The 12,350-nt window shown below is 38.7% G+C and overlaps 1 protein-coding gene across 1 annotated transcript in view; it reads left to right on the top strand.

Annotated features, from left to right (window-relative positions):
- odad2 (outer dynein arm docking complex subunit 2) overlaps window positions 1-12,350 on the top strand; it is a 74,309-nt gene that overhangs the window by 12,020 nt on the left and 49,939 nt on the right. The window contains exons 8-10 of the mRNA XM_067429272.1: window positions 6,862-7,082; window positions 9,343-9,483; window positions 10,815-10,959. Of these exons, the coding sequence (XP_067285373.1) occupies window positions 6,862-7,082; window positions 9,343-9,483; window positions 10,815-10,959 (507 nt within the window). The remainder of the gene's footprint in view (window positions 1-6,861; window positions 7,083-9,342; window positions 9,484-10,814; window positions 10,960-12,350) is intronic.

The raw sequence follows: 12,350 nt of genomic DNA, 5'->3' as shown, positions 1-12,350 counted from the left end.
AGTGTTTTCTACATTGATAATAAAAAGAAATGTTTCTTAATCCCCATATTAGCATTTTTAAAGGGGGGGTGAAACACTCAGTTTCAGTCAGTGTCATGTCAATCTTGAGTACCTATAGAGTAGCATTGCATCCTGCATATCTCCGAAAAGTCTTTATTTTTTTTATAATTATATAAGAAAGATGCGCTGTTCCGAGTCTTTCCGAAAAAAGCCGAGCGGGTGGGGGCGTGTCGTGTGAGCGGAGCTAAATAATGACGTGTGCTCGCTGCTGCTATTGTGTTGAGTCGAGTGCGTCGTAAAGCTGTGTCATCCCTAACAGCGGGAAAAAAACTTTATTCAAAATAAAAGTATGGCTTTTAATCAGATACAGCCATACATCTATGATCCGGAATCAGACCCAGAGGCTGCAGTTGAACAGGAGCAGCAGCAAAAACGACTAGAGCAGGACGTCTCTATGTGGTACAAGTTATACACTAACTATATAATATGCTTAGCGGCTTGTGTTATTTACATATTTATACTTGAATTATATCGTCGTATTTTTGTCTTTGAAGGTGTACATGTGGGAAGTGCAGTTGTGCACGTGTGTTTGTGTGTTTACGCGTTTGTGTAGACAATTGTAACGTTGTGCTTTTACAATACACAAACATAAAGTTACACATATAGTGGCCAGCTAAACAAATGTACACGCACTACACATCGCATGCTCCATTGATCAATTAACTATACGTGATCATGTTTGGGCTACTTGATGAGAAGAGGCAAAAACACAGACATTTGAAGCAGTCTCACTCACCGCCTGCGGTTCTAACGTTGGGACTGCTCCATCATTCAGCATTAGGCGATGGGGAAAATCCGGCGTCGAGCTGGGCCTTGTTTATGAAACAGTCGGCACCGAAATGCAGCGAACAGATATAAACATTCGCGCAACTCAGTTGCTGATCCGGAAAAGCAAATTACATCCACTGTTTCCTTAACGCGGGGTTTTTGGGGAATCTGTGCAGGACTGTCTTGGTCTGGCAACCAAAAACGCACTTTTTTGGTGACATTGTTATGTGCACATCACCTGTCCAGCAGCCTACGAGCCAGCGCTTTGATGGGCGTAGCCTGTTACTTTCGCTCTCTCCCTCTCTCTCTCTCACGCGCTTCCGGTAGAATTGTCCGCCCCCATTAACGTCAAATGGGACGCATGATCTCAAAAAACTTGCCGAAACTTATGACTAACCGGAAGTAGTATTTTTGACAAAGAAATACTCCCATCAAACGTCCACCTTAACTGTTGAAACTTTGTCTATGTTTAGTATGGGATTCCAAGTCTTTAACAGTGTAAAAAGATCAGTATGCATGAAACAGCATTTCACCCCCCCTTTAAAACATTTCTGATTTCTGAAGGATCGTGTGACCCTGAAGACTGCAGTCAAAATGCACATTTGCCATCACATAAATTTTTTCAGATTTTTTTTTCCAGCTAATGAATGATAAAAACATTGACAGGCAATCAGTTCCATCCTGCTTAAAAAAAAACTTGGTAGCAGACAACAAAACAGTGTGTGCTTAACAGAACTATATCATTCATCTGTGTGGACACAAATGTAGTTATCATTATTCTTAACTTAGTTATTGTTCTTGATTAGAATAAGAATGGGCCTTAAAGGGATAGTTCACCCCAAAATGAAAACTGTAATCATTTAATCACACTCACGTTGTTCTAGACCTGTATTAAGTTATTTTTTGTGTTGAACATAAAATAAGATATTTTAAAGAATGTTGGTAACCAGACCATTAATGGGCCCCATTGATTTCCATAGTAACTTTTCCCTGCTACGGAAGTATGGGTGCCATCAACTGTCTGCTTAACAGCACTCTTTAAAATATATTTTTTTTGTTCAACAGAAGACAGAAACTCATACAGGTTTGGAACAATTTGATGGTGAGTAAGTGATAACATTTTTGAACTATCCCTTTAAGAGACTGCGTTTAAAAACATTTGAACATCAGTGTACATTTAGATAATTGCATAGGCCTATGTTAATTTAAGAAAACTTGTCGAAGCCGTAGACTTGTGGAGTGCTCCAACGCATGCATGAAGCACTAGAGCCTCGGTCAACCAAGATTGAGTCTGATCCCTAAGTCTGAGATCTCCTCTCTCGTTGCCTCTTTTCTTTCCAGCATTTGCACTGTCTAATAAAGGCAAAAATGCTAAATAATAATAATAACTTATTTTTTTTAAACCTTATTCAATGATTTTCTTAAGGAAGAAAAAAGAACACATATTAACCATCTATAGTCTAGACCACTGATTTAGTTATTCATTTTGAATTCCAAATATTTGCTAAACAGACTCAAGGACAGAGGCCAATACTTAGAAACATAGACACAAAAACAGCACAGCTGTCTTTCAACTGGCAACACTGTGTTCCTGCTCGCTCCTCAGCCTAAGATTAATCACAGCTGAGGAGAAGAGAGCAAAGGGAACGAGGGGACAAGCTAATGTCTATACTTCTCTCTGTGTGTAAAGTGTCTGCTTGTCACAATAACCAAGAGAGAGACAGATTAAGAGACTGAGCGAGAGAGGGAGGGAGTTCTCTCCTCTGTCACTGTGCTATTTTTCACATCACCACAGTGTGAAAGAATGTGAGAACAGGCCAGTTAGTCAGACCTCTCAGAATAAAGTAAAAGATAAATGAACAAATTGGGTCTCCAATAATGGCCTCAAGATGTGGTGAAAAGTGTTTATGGTTTGAGATATCCTATTTCTCATCAGCGACATAATGTATTTGTTGGGAAAATGTTTTGTTCTAACGCACCAAATATTTAGCCCTTTCTACATGAGATTGTACAGACAAGAATTATATCAAAAAGAATTTTTAAATATACAACATCTTTAAGAAATTACCATTTTCGTTTCCTTTCCTTTTTTTATTTTAATTTTTTTTTGCGATTTTGGCTGGCTCAATATTGAACAGATTTGTCTTCAGCTTCATCAGTAGCAGAGCACAGTAAATGCCTTTTTGTTGATGTAGACAAAAGGTTTCCTCCAACTTGTACTTTTCTTTTCTTAAAACAAAGTCCTCAGATCCACGCTAATGTTTTATGCCGACCGTTGGCGGTTTTATAACCAACATAATTCTGTCCTTGAGCAATATAAACGGAAACTCCATCATCGAGACAGATTTCTCTTTATGTTCGTTGCTAAATGATGGTGATGTTATCTCTCGCCGATATAGTTTGCAGATGGAAAATGAAGGCAGACAGAAAGATTACTGCTCTACCATATAGTAATGGTTATTGTCTAGTGCTACTCTGCCGGTGTAAAAGCCTCTGTCTGGTGTTCCCGTCAGTTACCTTGAGGACAGAAAATATAAAAAGTTCCTTTCATCTATTCATTGTGCATTCAGAGCCAGTTTTCAGACACAAATTAAGCCTGCTGCAGAATTTTACCTTTACTCTCAGCAGAGATGTCCAAGTTAAACTATATCGTGTCCAGGACAGGCTTCATCCACCTCGCTTGAGGAACAGTTCCCATGAGTCTGCGCTCAGTAGCTCTGCTCACCTTCTATAACTCTTGCCTCTGATGAATGTTCTGTCTACATGTCATTCTAAAGCTCTATGAGAAAAACTGGATGAGCTGAAGTAGAGCTATACGCAGTAATTGTTTATTTGACACAATGTCATTTCCACATGTCCCTGGATCAACATCCTTTGTAGATCCTAGAACAACATCTATATCAACCAATCAAAGACCGGACACTTTAAAATCATAAGGTAGTGATTGATTAATAGGAATGTTGTTTCAGGAACAACAAAGGATGTTGATACAGGAACACGTCCTACTTGTGTAAATCACGCTAGGCTGTTTATTTGGTACGTTATAGTCATAATTGATATTGCTGAAAAGTGTAAGAATATTGTTGCCAACTTTTTTGTTTGGATAATACCATTCTTATCGAGACAGGAAATGCCACTTCATATTTAAGACCTGATTGAAAGTGCCTACGGTTAACCTACTGAACAGATGTTGCACTTCTGGTGTGATTTTTCTACGATGATTTTTTCTTGCCATGTTGCCTTTGGCTTGTTCAGTAGGGGTATTAAGGCACTATTTTCTGCAAAGCTACTTTGAAACAATATGTATTACGAAAGAAAAGGAATGAGGTGGATATTCTCAGTGCGGTTTTAGTGTTTGGTTTTTGAACAGGGCTGGATATGTGCTAGCAGGTTGAGTTCGATTATTGGTGGCAGTGAGGAGAAAGACTTTATTATTCTTATACGCGATGATGCCAGGCAGGCGGTTCAGCGTGCAAGCGTTTGTGTGTAAAAATGCCCACCAGACTTTCATGTTTTATTATGCCAGCAGGCGGGAGCTCAACCATGAGCGCTAGCAGCTGATGGGTGATGGACAGAGGCCGTAAAGAGGGAGCCATAAAAGTAGTCTGCTTAGACACAAATCAAACCCCTCTTTGTTCTCCATATTTTACATTGGTTCCTTGTTTTCTAGATTTCATCAGTTAGCTTTTCTGTCTTTCTTTCCATGTCTTTCTCATGTCTTCCAAACACATTTCTACAAGGCTACATTTGAGAGGTCTCCTTATTACTCAAGACTCTCATCACCTTCTACAAATAGATGATTATCCACCTGAAACGAACCCGTTACGTTAGGGTGCATGCTGATTTGAGAGCAGATAATGCTTTTAGCTGCACTATGGGACTCTTGTAGCGTGAAAAGTTCAGCAGAGAATAGGTTCTGGATTGCAGCCTGAGTTTGCTGTAATAAGTCTCAGACACGCTCTGGTCCTCCAGCCATCAGTCAACCACCGGACCGTGATTATTCAGCCCAGAAATCCTCAGCACACACCAGCTCTTAGCCAAATTCAACAGGCCTAATCTCCTAACATATCAGCTGCATGAGGAACCAATGCATTTTCATACTTTAATTAGATCAGACACTTTTAATCAAACATGCACAGCCAAGACTGAGCAGAAGGTGACGCTCATCAGGGAAAAGATATCATAATAGGTTGCATTGTTAGACTGGGACAAGAAGACTGTCACTCTGGTCCAAAAAAAAAGCTTCCTCAGATAATGAGGCAGTTTGTAGAAAAATAATCTCAGAATGTACTGCAAGGCAAAAAGTGTTTAAGACGAGAGGGAAAAAACAAGATAAATGTCAGCTAGAAATATACCTTGAATAATTTGATAGTGAAGAATATTGATACAAATACTCTATCATTTTTTAATCATTAATCATTTTATTCAGCACAGATGCATTAAATTTATCAAATGTTTCTTGAGTACCAATTCAGCATATTTGAATGATTTCTGAAGGACCATGTGACAGAGAAGGCTGCTGAAAATTCAGCTTTGAATCACAGGAATAAATAACATTTTACAATGTATTAAAAATAGAAAACTTTATTTTATTGTAATAATGTTTCACAATAGTACTGGTTTTATTTTTGATTGAATAAATGGAGCCTTAGTTTGTGATTTTTAGTCTTAGTCTGAGACTTCTTTAAAAAAACATTTAAAATCCTACCGATCCCAAACGTCTTAATGTTATATTGTATATAAAATATTATATTAAAAATACATTTTATTTATTATATTATTTAGAACATAATTATTTAAAAAAAAAAAAAAACATTTCCCGCCTAAATTTGTGTATATACCATATGCTTTTTATAGTATTGCATTATTCCTCTCATGGTACCTATATTGAAATCAATTGTGTGTCCCATCAATAGCATTCAGCACAATACGTTTTTGAATAGACCTCATTTGTCTTGCTAATTTCTTTCCTTGTCATCTTTCTTCATATTTGGATGTTGCGGTAGTTTGAGGTTTGCTGAGCACTTTTTGAGGTTTTCTCTTACTTGATATTCAGCCTAATTTTGAGATGCCATACTGGAGCGGTAACTCTCCCTACTTGTTCTTGGACAGGGTTTATTACTTAAATTATAATATTAAAGGTGGGTGGAGTGGTGTGAGGAAATGGATATAACTTTGGCCTTCTTTTGACCAAACAAGCTCATGAAAGGCACAAAGTGTGCTTAGCCCAGCTGGATCCACAGCGAGTCCCTTGTGCCATATTAAAAGCTTTTTCCCTTGTGTACTCTTTCTGAACTCTTCCTCTCTCATACTCTTCTCCTTTTCTCCCGCTATTTCTGTTTCTCACTCCTGTTATGTACATCTCTCTAAAAGATGGAACCAATGAAGGGCTGGTGGTAGGGCATAGCAGGTGCCTGTGGATTTTTCCTGCCTCTTAACCATTCATATGTCTCCTGTTGAGCTTCTCACAGAAGTAATAAAGAAGTGGGAGGGAGAGAGTCCTTCACAATTTCAGAAAACTATTGTTGCATTACTTTGCCACAAAGAGTTCGCTCAGTCTGTGCCAAACTGCCAGCCTGCAGTTCAAGAATGTACAGAAACAATAAACTTCTCATATTGTATAGGCAATTAGCATAAGAAACTTTGGGAATATGTTTCTATTTTTTCATTTACTCTCATAACTCAAAGGCAGGATTGTTTTTCTGGCAGTGGACTGTGGAGAAAGGCTGTATTATATAAATGTTCAGGGATACAAATTCATAAGTGGGATTTACTTTTTTATACGACTCTTTCTTAGAATAAGAAGGCTGCACTAGCTCGGAGATGACTGTGTGATGTGCCTCCCCAATAAAGAGACAACATGTCAGATGTAGAATGGAAAATATGTTTTGCTAAGAGTGCATTCATGAAGAACATTCCTAAACAAAAAATGCTTAAGATAAATAACTATTTTAACTCCTAAAGTCTACATTTTTGGTGCAGATGTCCTTTTCCTTACTATCTTGTTTCATTTTTATTCATTCTTTTCTACAGGACTTTGCCATTCAAGATGTGCCATCCACTAAAAAGATCCTACATGTGGAAACGGTTGATGCAGAGGAAACAAGCCAAACCCTGAAGTCTTACGACCATGAGGAAAAGAATGTGCTTGAGAAGGCGAGACAACAGCTTGCGCGGAACAAGCCGGGCGGTAGGAAGAAGAAATTAGAACCATCTTTGAAATGGAAGAACCTTGGCCTGACGTCCCCATATGAGTAAGTGATAATTCCAAACCCAAATGGATGTCTTCTGAAGAGAAACAAAAAAAGCCATCACAGCATGAAAATCAGAGGTCACTGACAGTACAGTACAGTACAGATACAAAGTTCCGTAGTCATTCAGACTTCAAGAGATGGTTATATGTCTTATATATTTGTAGCTCTTCTCCTGTGTGTTTATTCATGAAGTCAAGCTGTGATAGGGATAGCTATCGATAGTGTCAGTCAGCTGATCACACATACATATACTTTATTCTCCTCCTTGGATTGAGCTAGCAGTGTGTCCCAACCAGGAGGTTGCTAAAGATTTACGAGGGCTCGCCAAGCTCATTCTAGGGGTTTAGGGATAAAACAGTTACCAGTTTGATGATAAAACACAATGCAATTTCAGATGGTTAGTATTAGTTTCATATTTTAATCATCATTAAAATCTATTTGATTGCCAGAATTTGACAAACTCACTGTAAGTACTACTTAGTATTAAGCAAAATAAGAAACAGTCTTACGTGCACACACACACACACACACACACACACACACACACACACACACACACACACACACACACACACCATGGAGTGATTTATTTGAGAAAAATGCCGGAAAGAAGCGAGAGGTTTTACATCTGAGTGCTGAGGGAAATTATATGAATTAATGTATGAATGAATTCTATGAATGTATCTCTGAAGGGAACTGGCTGCCTTGAGAAAAGTTTTGATGTCATTTTCATCTTCCCTCCGTGTAGCACAGGGGCTGCGTCCGAAATCGCATATTATGTGAGCAGGTACTACATTTTTATTTGAACTTATTTTGCGACTGTTAAAAAGTATGTTCTATATAGAATGAGTCAAGTAAGTAGTAATGTAATCCTGGGCGTACTTCATCTATCATGGTGTCGTTATCATGTGACCTACCAGCATCAGTTGCGTCCCTTCACCTCCATTCGTAAAAATCTTTTCCCGTGGCCTCATGGGATAGTAAAGTGTCCCTCATATGCGCACTTCAGATTCTTTCCGGAAGTAGCAGGTCATCTGGGTACTTTCCGCCTACTGATTTTTGATTACTTTGAATTCGGACATACTACTCTGTCGGCGTACTGTTTAACGCGTACTATATAGTTGGGAAGTATTCGATTTTCAGATGCAGATAGTGTTTACAAGTGCAGCTCTGCTGTGTTTACTGAGATTTACTGAGACTCTATTTATGATAGATCAGCTCTATGCATGCTCAGATCTGCTCTATTTATGCTATTCCATAAGCGCCATCGACTGACAGGGGGTGGATTTACATTTTCATTCAGCCTGTGGTTTTTGTTTGTGAAACTCAGACCAGATTTTGATGTACTTTTGTACATTTTTTTAATGACCTCATGCAAAATAAGCTAATGTACATTCTAGAAATATCAACTAGGATAATAAGGTATCTAGGATTATTAATTGATTAACATACCTGTGATGATTTTGACAAATCCTGTTTCTTAAGGGAGGTGGTTAAGGATTTTTAATGTTAAAATATGGGTCTCCTGGAAAAAAGTTTGGGAACCACTGATCTAGCAGACGAATCAGCCTTTTTGGCTGTTTCAACACTTGTTACTGGTAAACCTCCTCTGAACGGTCATTTAAGATTTCCAAAGCAATAATCTTTTGTTTTGGAGAAATAAGAATTTCCCAGATGTGAACATTTACTTCAGTGTTCTGCCTTTTGCAGCAAAAGAACCAAATTTGATCTCACAGTACACGGTACAGACACCTACTAGAGTGCTACAGAAGACTTAAACCTATTAAGCATATATAGAAAAATAATTAAGGGCCAAGTGAAATGCATTAAAAATTGTAGTAAATTTTTAAAGACTGGAATATCTTTTCTGGAACATCCACAGTCCTATTGTGATACTTGTGTGGCAAAAATAAAATATCAGACTAGACATACAAAGCATACAAGACATTATGCAATCTCATAATGTGAATGTAAAATTAGAAAAGTTGCCTGAACTTGTTTGGACTCGCAATTCCATGCCTCAAAAACAAACAATGACAACATTAAACAGTTTGGGATTCTTTTTTCCATTATGTCACATATCAACTTCTCAAACGAGAAAAGAATGCAGGGTGGGACTTGTTTTTGTTCATCTAGTATTAATTGGATTGATTGGATCATTAATAATTAATAAACACTGGAATATTCCGTAAAAATTTGGTTTAAAAGTGTATAAACGTGTTGATAAGTGTCTGTTTGGTATTGTTTTTGTTTTTTTCAGTGAGGCAGAGGAGAAGGCCAGAAAGAGCAGAGAAAGCAAGAGGATCTTGCAATACAGAACAAAGTCACCCTCATCAGAGAACAAAAAAAAAGCAAATTTTTCTGGATCGTCTCTGCCAGGCTGCCAGTCTTCTCAAAAAATGTATGCCACAATCTCAGTCCACAGAAATAGCTTTTTCATTGTACACGTGGTATTTCTTCTGAGGCAAAAACCTAACCATTGAAATGGGATCTGAAAAACTCTCTCCCAGGAACACGCATAATTGAATAACTTTTTATTCTCCTGGCTGAACATAAAAAACTTATCCAATCACTGAATTGGAAATAAAGACTCACTTTCAGGGTAAATTATTTCAGCTGTGCATAAGTATTCATTTTATAGCCTTTAATAAGACATGGATGAAGCAGCCGTTCAGGTTGGTGTGCACACAGGAACGATCCTCTAGTGCTACTGGGAGTAGCGGTCTGTAATAACCGGCCTGTGCCTGAGCCACTGATAACCCTGTTCCTTCTCCTGACTCCTCTCTGTCTGTTTGGCGATGGTGAGTGAAATCTCCAGCTGTCCCCATAACATCCACTGCCAGAGTACACAGTCCTGCCTGTAAGGAGCTCCGGGTGTAGCTGCATTTTCTCTTTTTCCTGCCGTTTTAAATTAGTGATGCACACAAAAAACAGTGTAGCATTCTGAAGATCATTTGGATGTGGTCATGATAGACAAACACATCAGTAATGCAGTGTATATCACCATGCCTGCACACTTATAATTGTTCATGTTGCAAAACACATTCCACATTTCAATTAAATGACTAGCACCGAAAGAGACAAGTATGCTGCTGTCCGGCAATACAGTTATCCCCTGGAAAACATATCTGAGTCCCTCTGGCCTCTTCTTCTTGTGTACCGAGTTTCATGACTCGTTTCACGATACATTCATTTCAGTAGCCTGATCCGCTTTAACGGCCATCTGCGTTTGTGCGTGCGTGTATAAGCTCACGATGAAAGAGTTCAGAAATGCACTGATGACCACTCCAGTCTTCCTCTCTTGCTCGGTCTCTGCTCTCTCCATCCCCTGCCGTTTAATTTGATGCCATGGCTTAAGATGACACTTCAAATACACCCCTGAGTTTGATGGCCGTTTTGTCCAAGGGTTTGAGCATGAGGCCTTTCAGAGAGCAATAATTCATTCCACATTGGATTCAGAGAGATTTTACCAGAGCTTTGAGAGAATGGGCTGTGTGGTTTGGCTTGCACCTGCTCTGACTCTCCTCCGATTTGATGTATTAAGCTCTATTTATTAGAGAAAGCACTTTTTCTATAATGTCCTGTTATGTATGGATAGTTCTCTTTTTGTCTCCTGAGAAAATTCTGTGGGAGAGTACTTCTCACAGTGTGTGTCTGAGAGACATAAAATTGTTGGCCAGCTTGAATATTAATATGTCTAATAGGTGCATGTGTGTGTGTGTGTGCGCGCAGTAAAACCCCAGGAGGAGCTGATGATTTCAGCGATAGTTCATCAGACGATGAGGACGATGAGGATCAGCCCGAAAGACGGGCCGAGGCTGCCACCGACCTGCCCTCTGAATATTGGCAGATCCAGAAACTAGTCAAATACTTAAAGGTAAAAAACACAGATCTACATTACATGATTATCATGGGCAAAAGGATTTGCTGTAAAAATACTACTGCGATATCTAGGGAAATATGAATATATAACATTATCATTAAATAAAAACCATATCAGTCCGTTTGAACTATTCATCTTTAACTTCAATTTGTTTTCACAAAAAAAAGTATGTAGGGTGATGGAGAAAGAGTTTGTTACCATAACTGTCCAACACCGCCACTGTGTCCTAATATGCATATTGTCTGGTAGGCACATTATGGTTAGAAATTAACTTTGTGCCCCTTAGGCCCTGTCCACCAAAGTGTTTTGAGCCAGCTGAAAACACTAGGTGCTCTGCTGAAAACGCCCGCTGTGGGCACTTGAGAGCATTTTCTCAGTGCATTGTTTTTTCAAGTTGAAAAACTTTGCTTGTTATGATAAGGAATATCCACGGAAGTGTTACTAGAATCTCATTTCACAGATAGTTTGTTTCTGTATTGATTCTGTATAAAAATTCTGATACAATTTAATATTTTCTGTTGCTCTTGTTTTAAATTATTTAGCTCTGCTATTATGCTGCTTGTTTTCATCTTTTGACGTAGTACAAGCAGAATGTAGCGGTTGGTTGGTGTTTGTTTTATTTGGTGTAAAAATATATGTTCTACAGGTGTTGGTCACATAATTAGAATATCATCAAAATTTTATTTATTTCACTAATTCCATTCAAAAAGTGAAACTTGTATATTATATGAATTCATTACACACAGACTGATATATTTCAAAAGTTTATTTCTTTCAGGCCAACTGAAAAGTATGAACATGAAAAGTATGAATATGCACAGCACTCCTTTTTCCTGGATTACTGCATCAATATGATGTGGCATGGTGTCTGTGGCACTCCTCAGGGGTTATGAAAGCCCAGGTTGTTCTGATAGTGGCCTTCAGCTCTTCTGCATTGTTGGGTCTGGCATATCACAGCTTTCTCTTCACGATACCCCATAGATTTTCTATGGGGTTAAGGTCAGGCGAGTTTGCTGGTCAATTAAGAACAGGGATACCATGGTCCTTAAAGGGGGGGTGAAATGCTGTTTCATGCATACTGAGCTTTTTACACTGTTAAAGACTTGGATTCCCATCCTAAACATAGACAAAGTTTCAAAAACTAATGTTGGACGTTTGATAAAGTATTTCTGTGTTAAAAATACTCCTTCCGGTTTCTCACAAGTTTCGGGGAGTTTTTTTCGAGTATGGGTCCACTTGACGTTAATAGAACGGAAGGTCCTTGTATGGGCCGTACGGGCTCTTCTCCCGGTAGGGTGTGCGCGCGCGCGTCACTAGAGCGAGAGAGAGGAAATGCACGTCGTAAAAAGTCTCTCAACTGCAGATCCAGTCCTCCGTGAAGACTT

The sequence above is a fragment of the Pseudorasbora parva genome, chromosome 21 (assembly GCF_024679245.1).
Source record: "Pseudorasbora parva isolate DD20220531a chromosome 21, ASM2467924v1, whole genome shotgun sequence".
NCBI lineage: Eukaryota > Metazoa > Chordata > Actinopteri > Cypriniformes > Gobionidae > Pseudorasbora > Pseudorasbora parva.
This window is presented reverse-complemented; position numbering and strand designations above follow the sequence as displayed.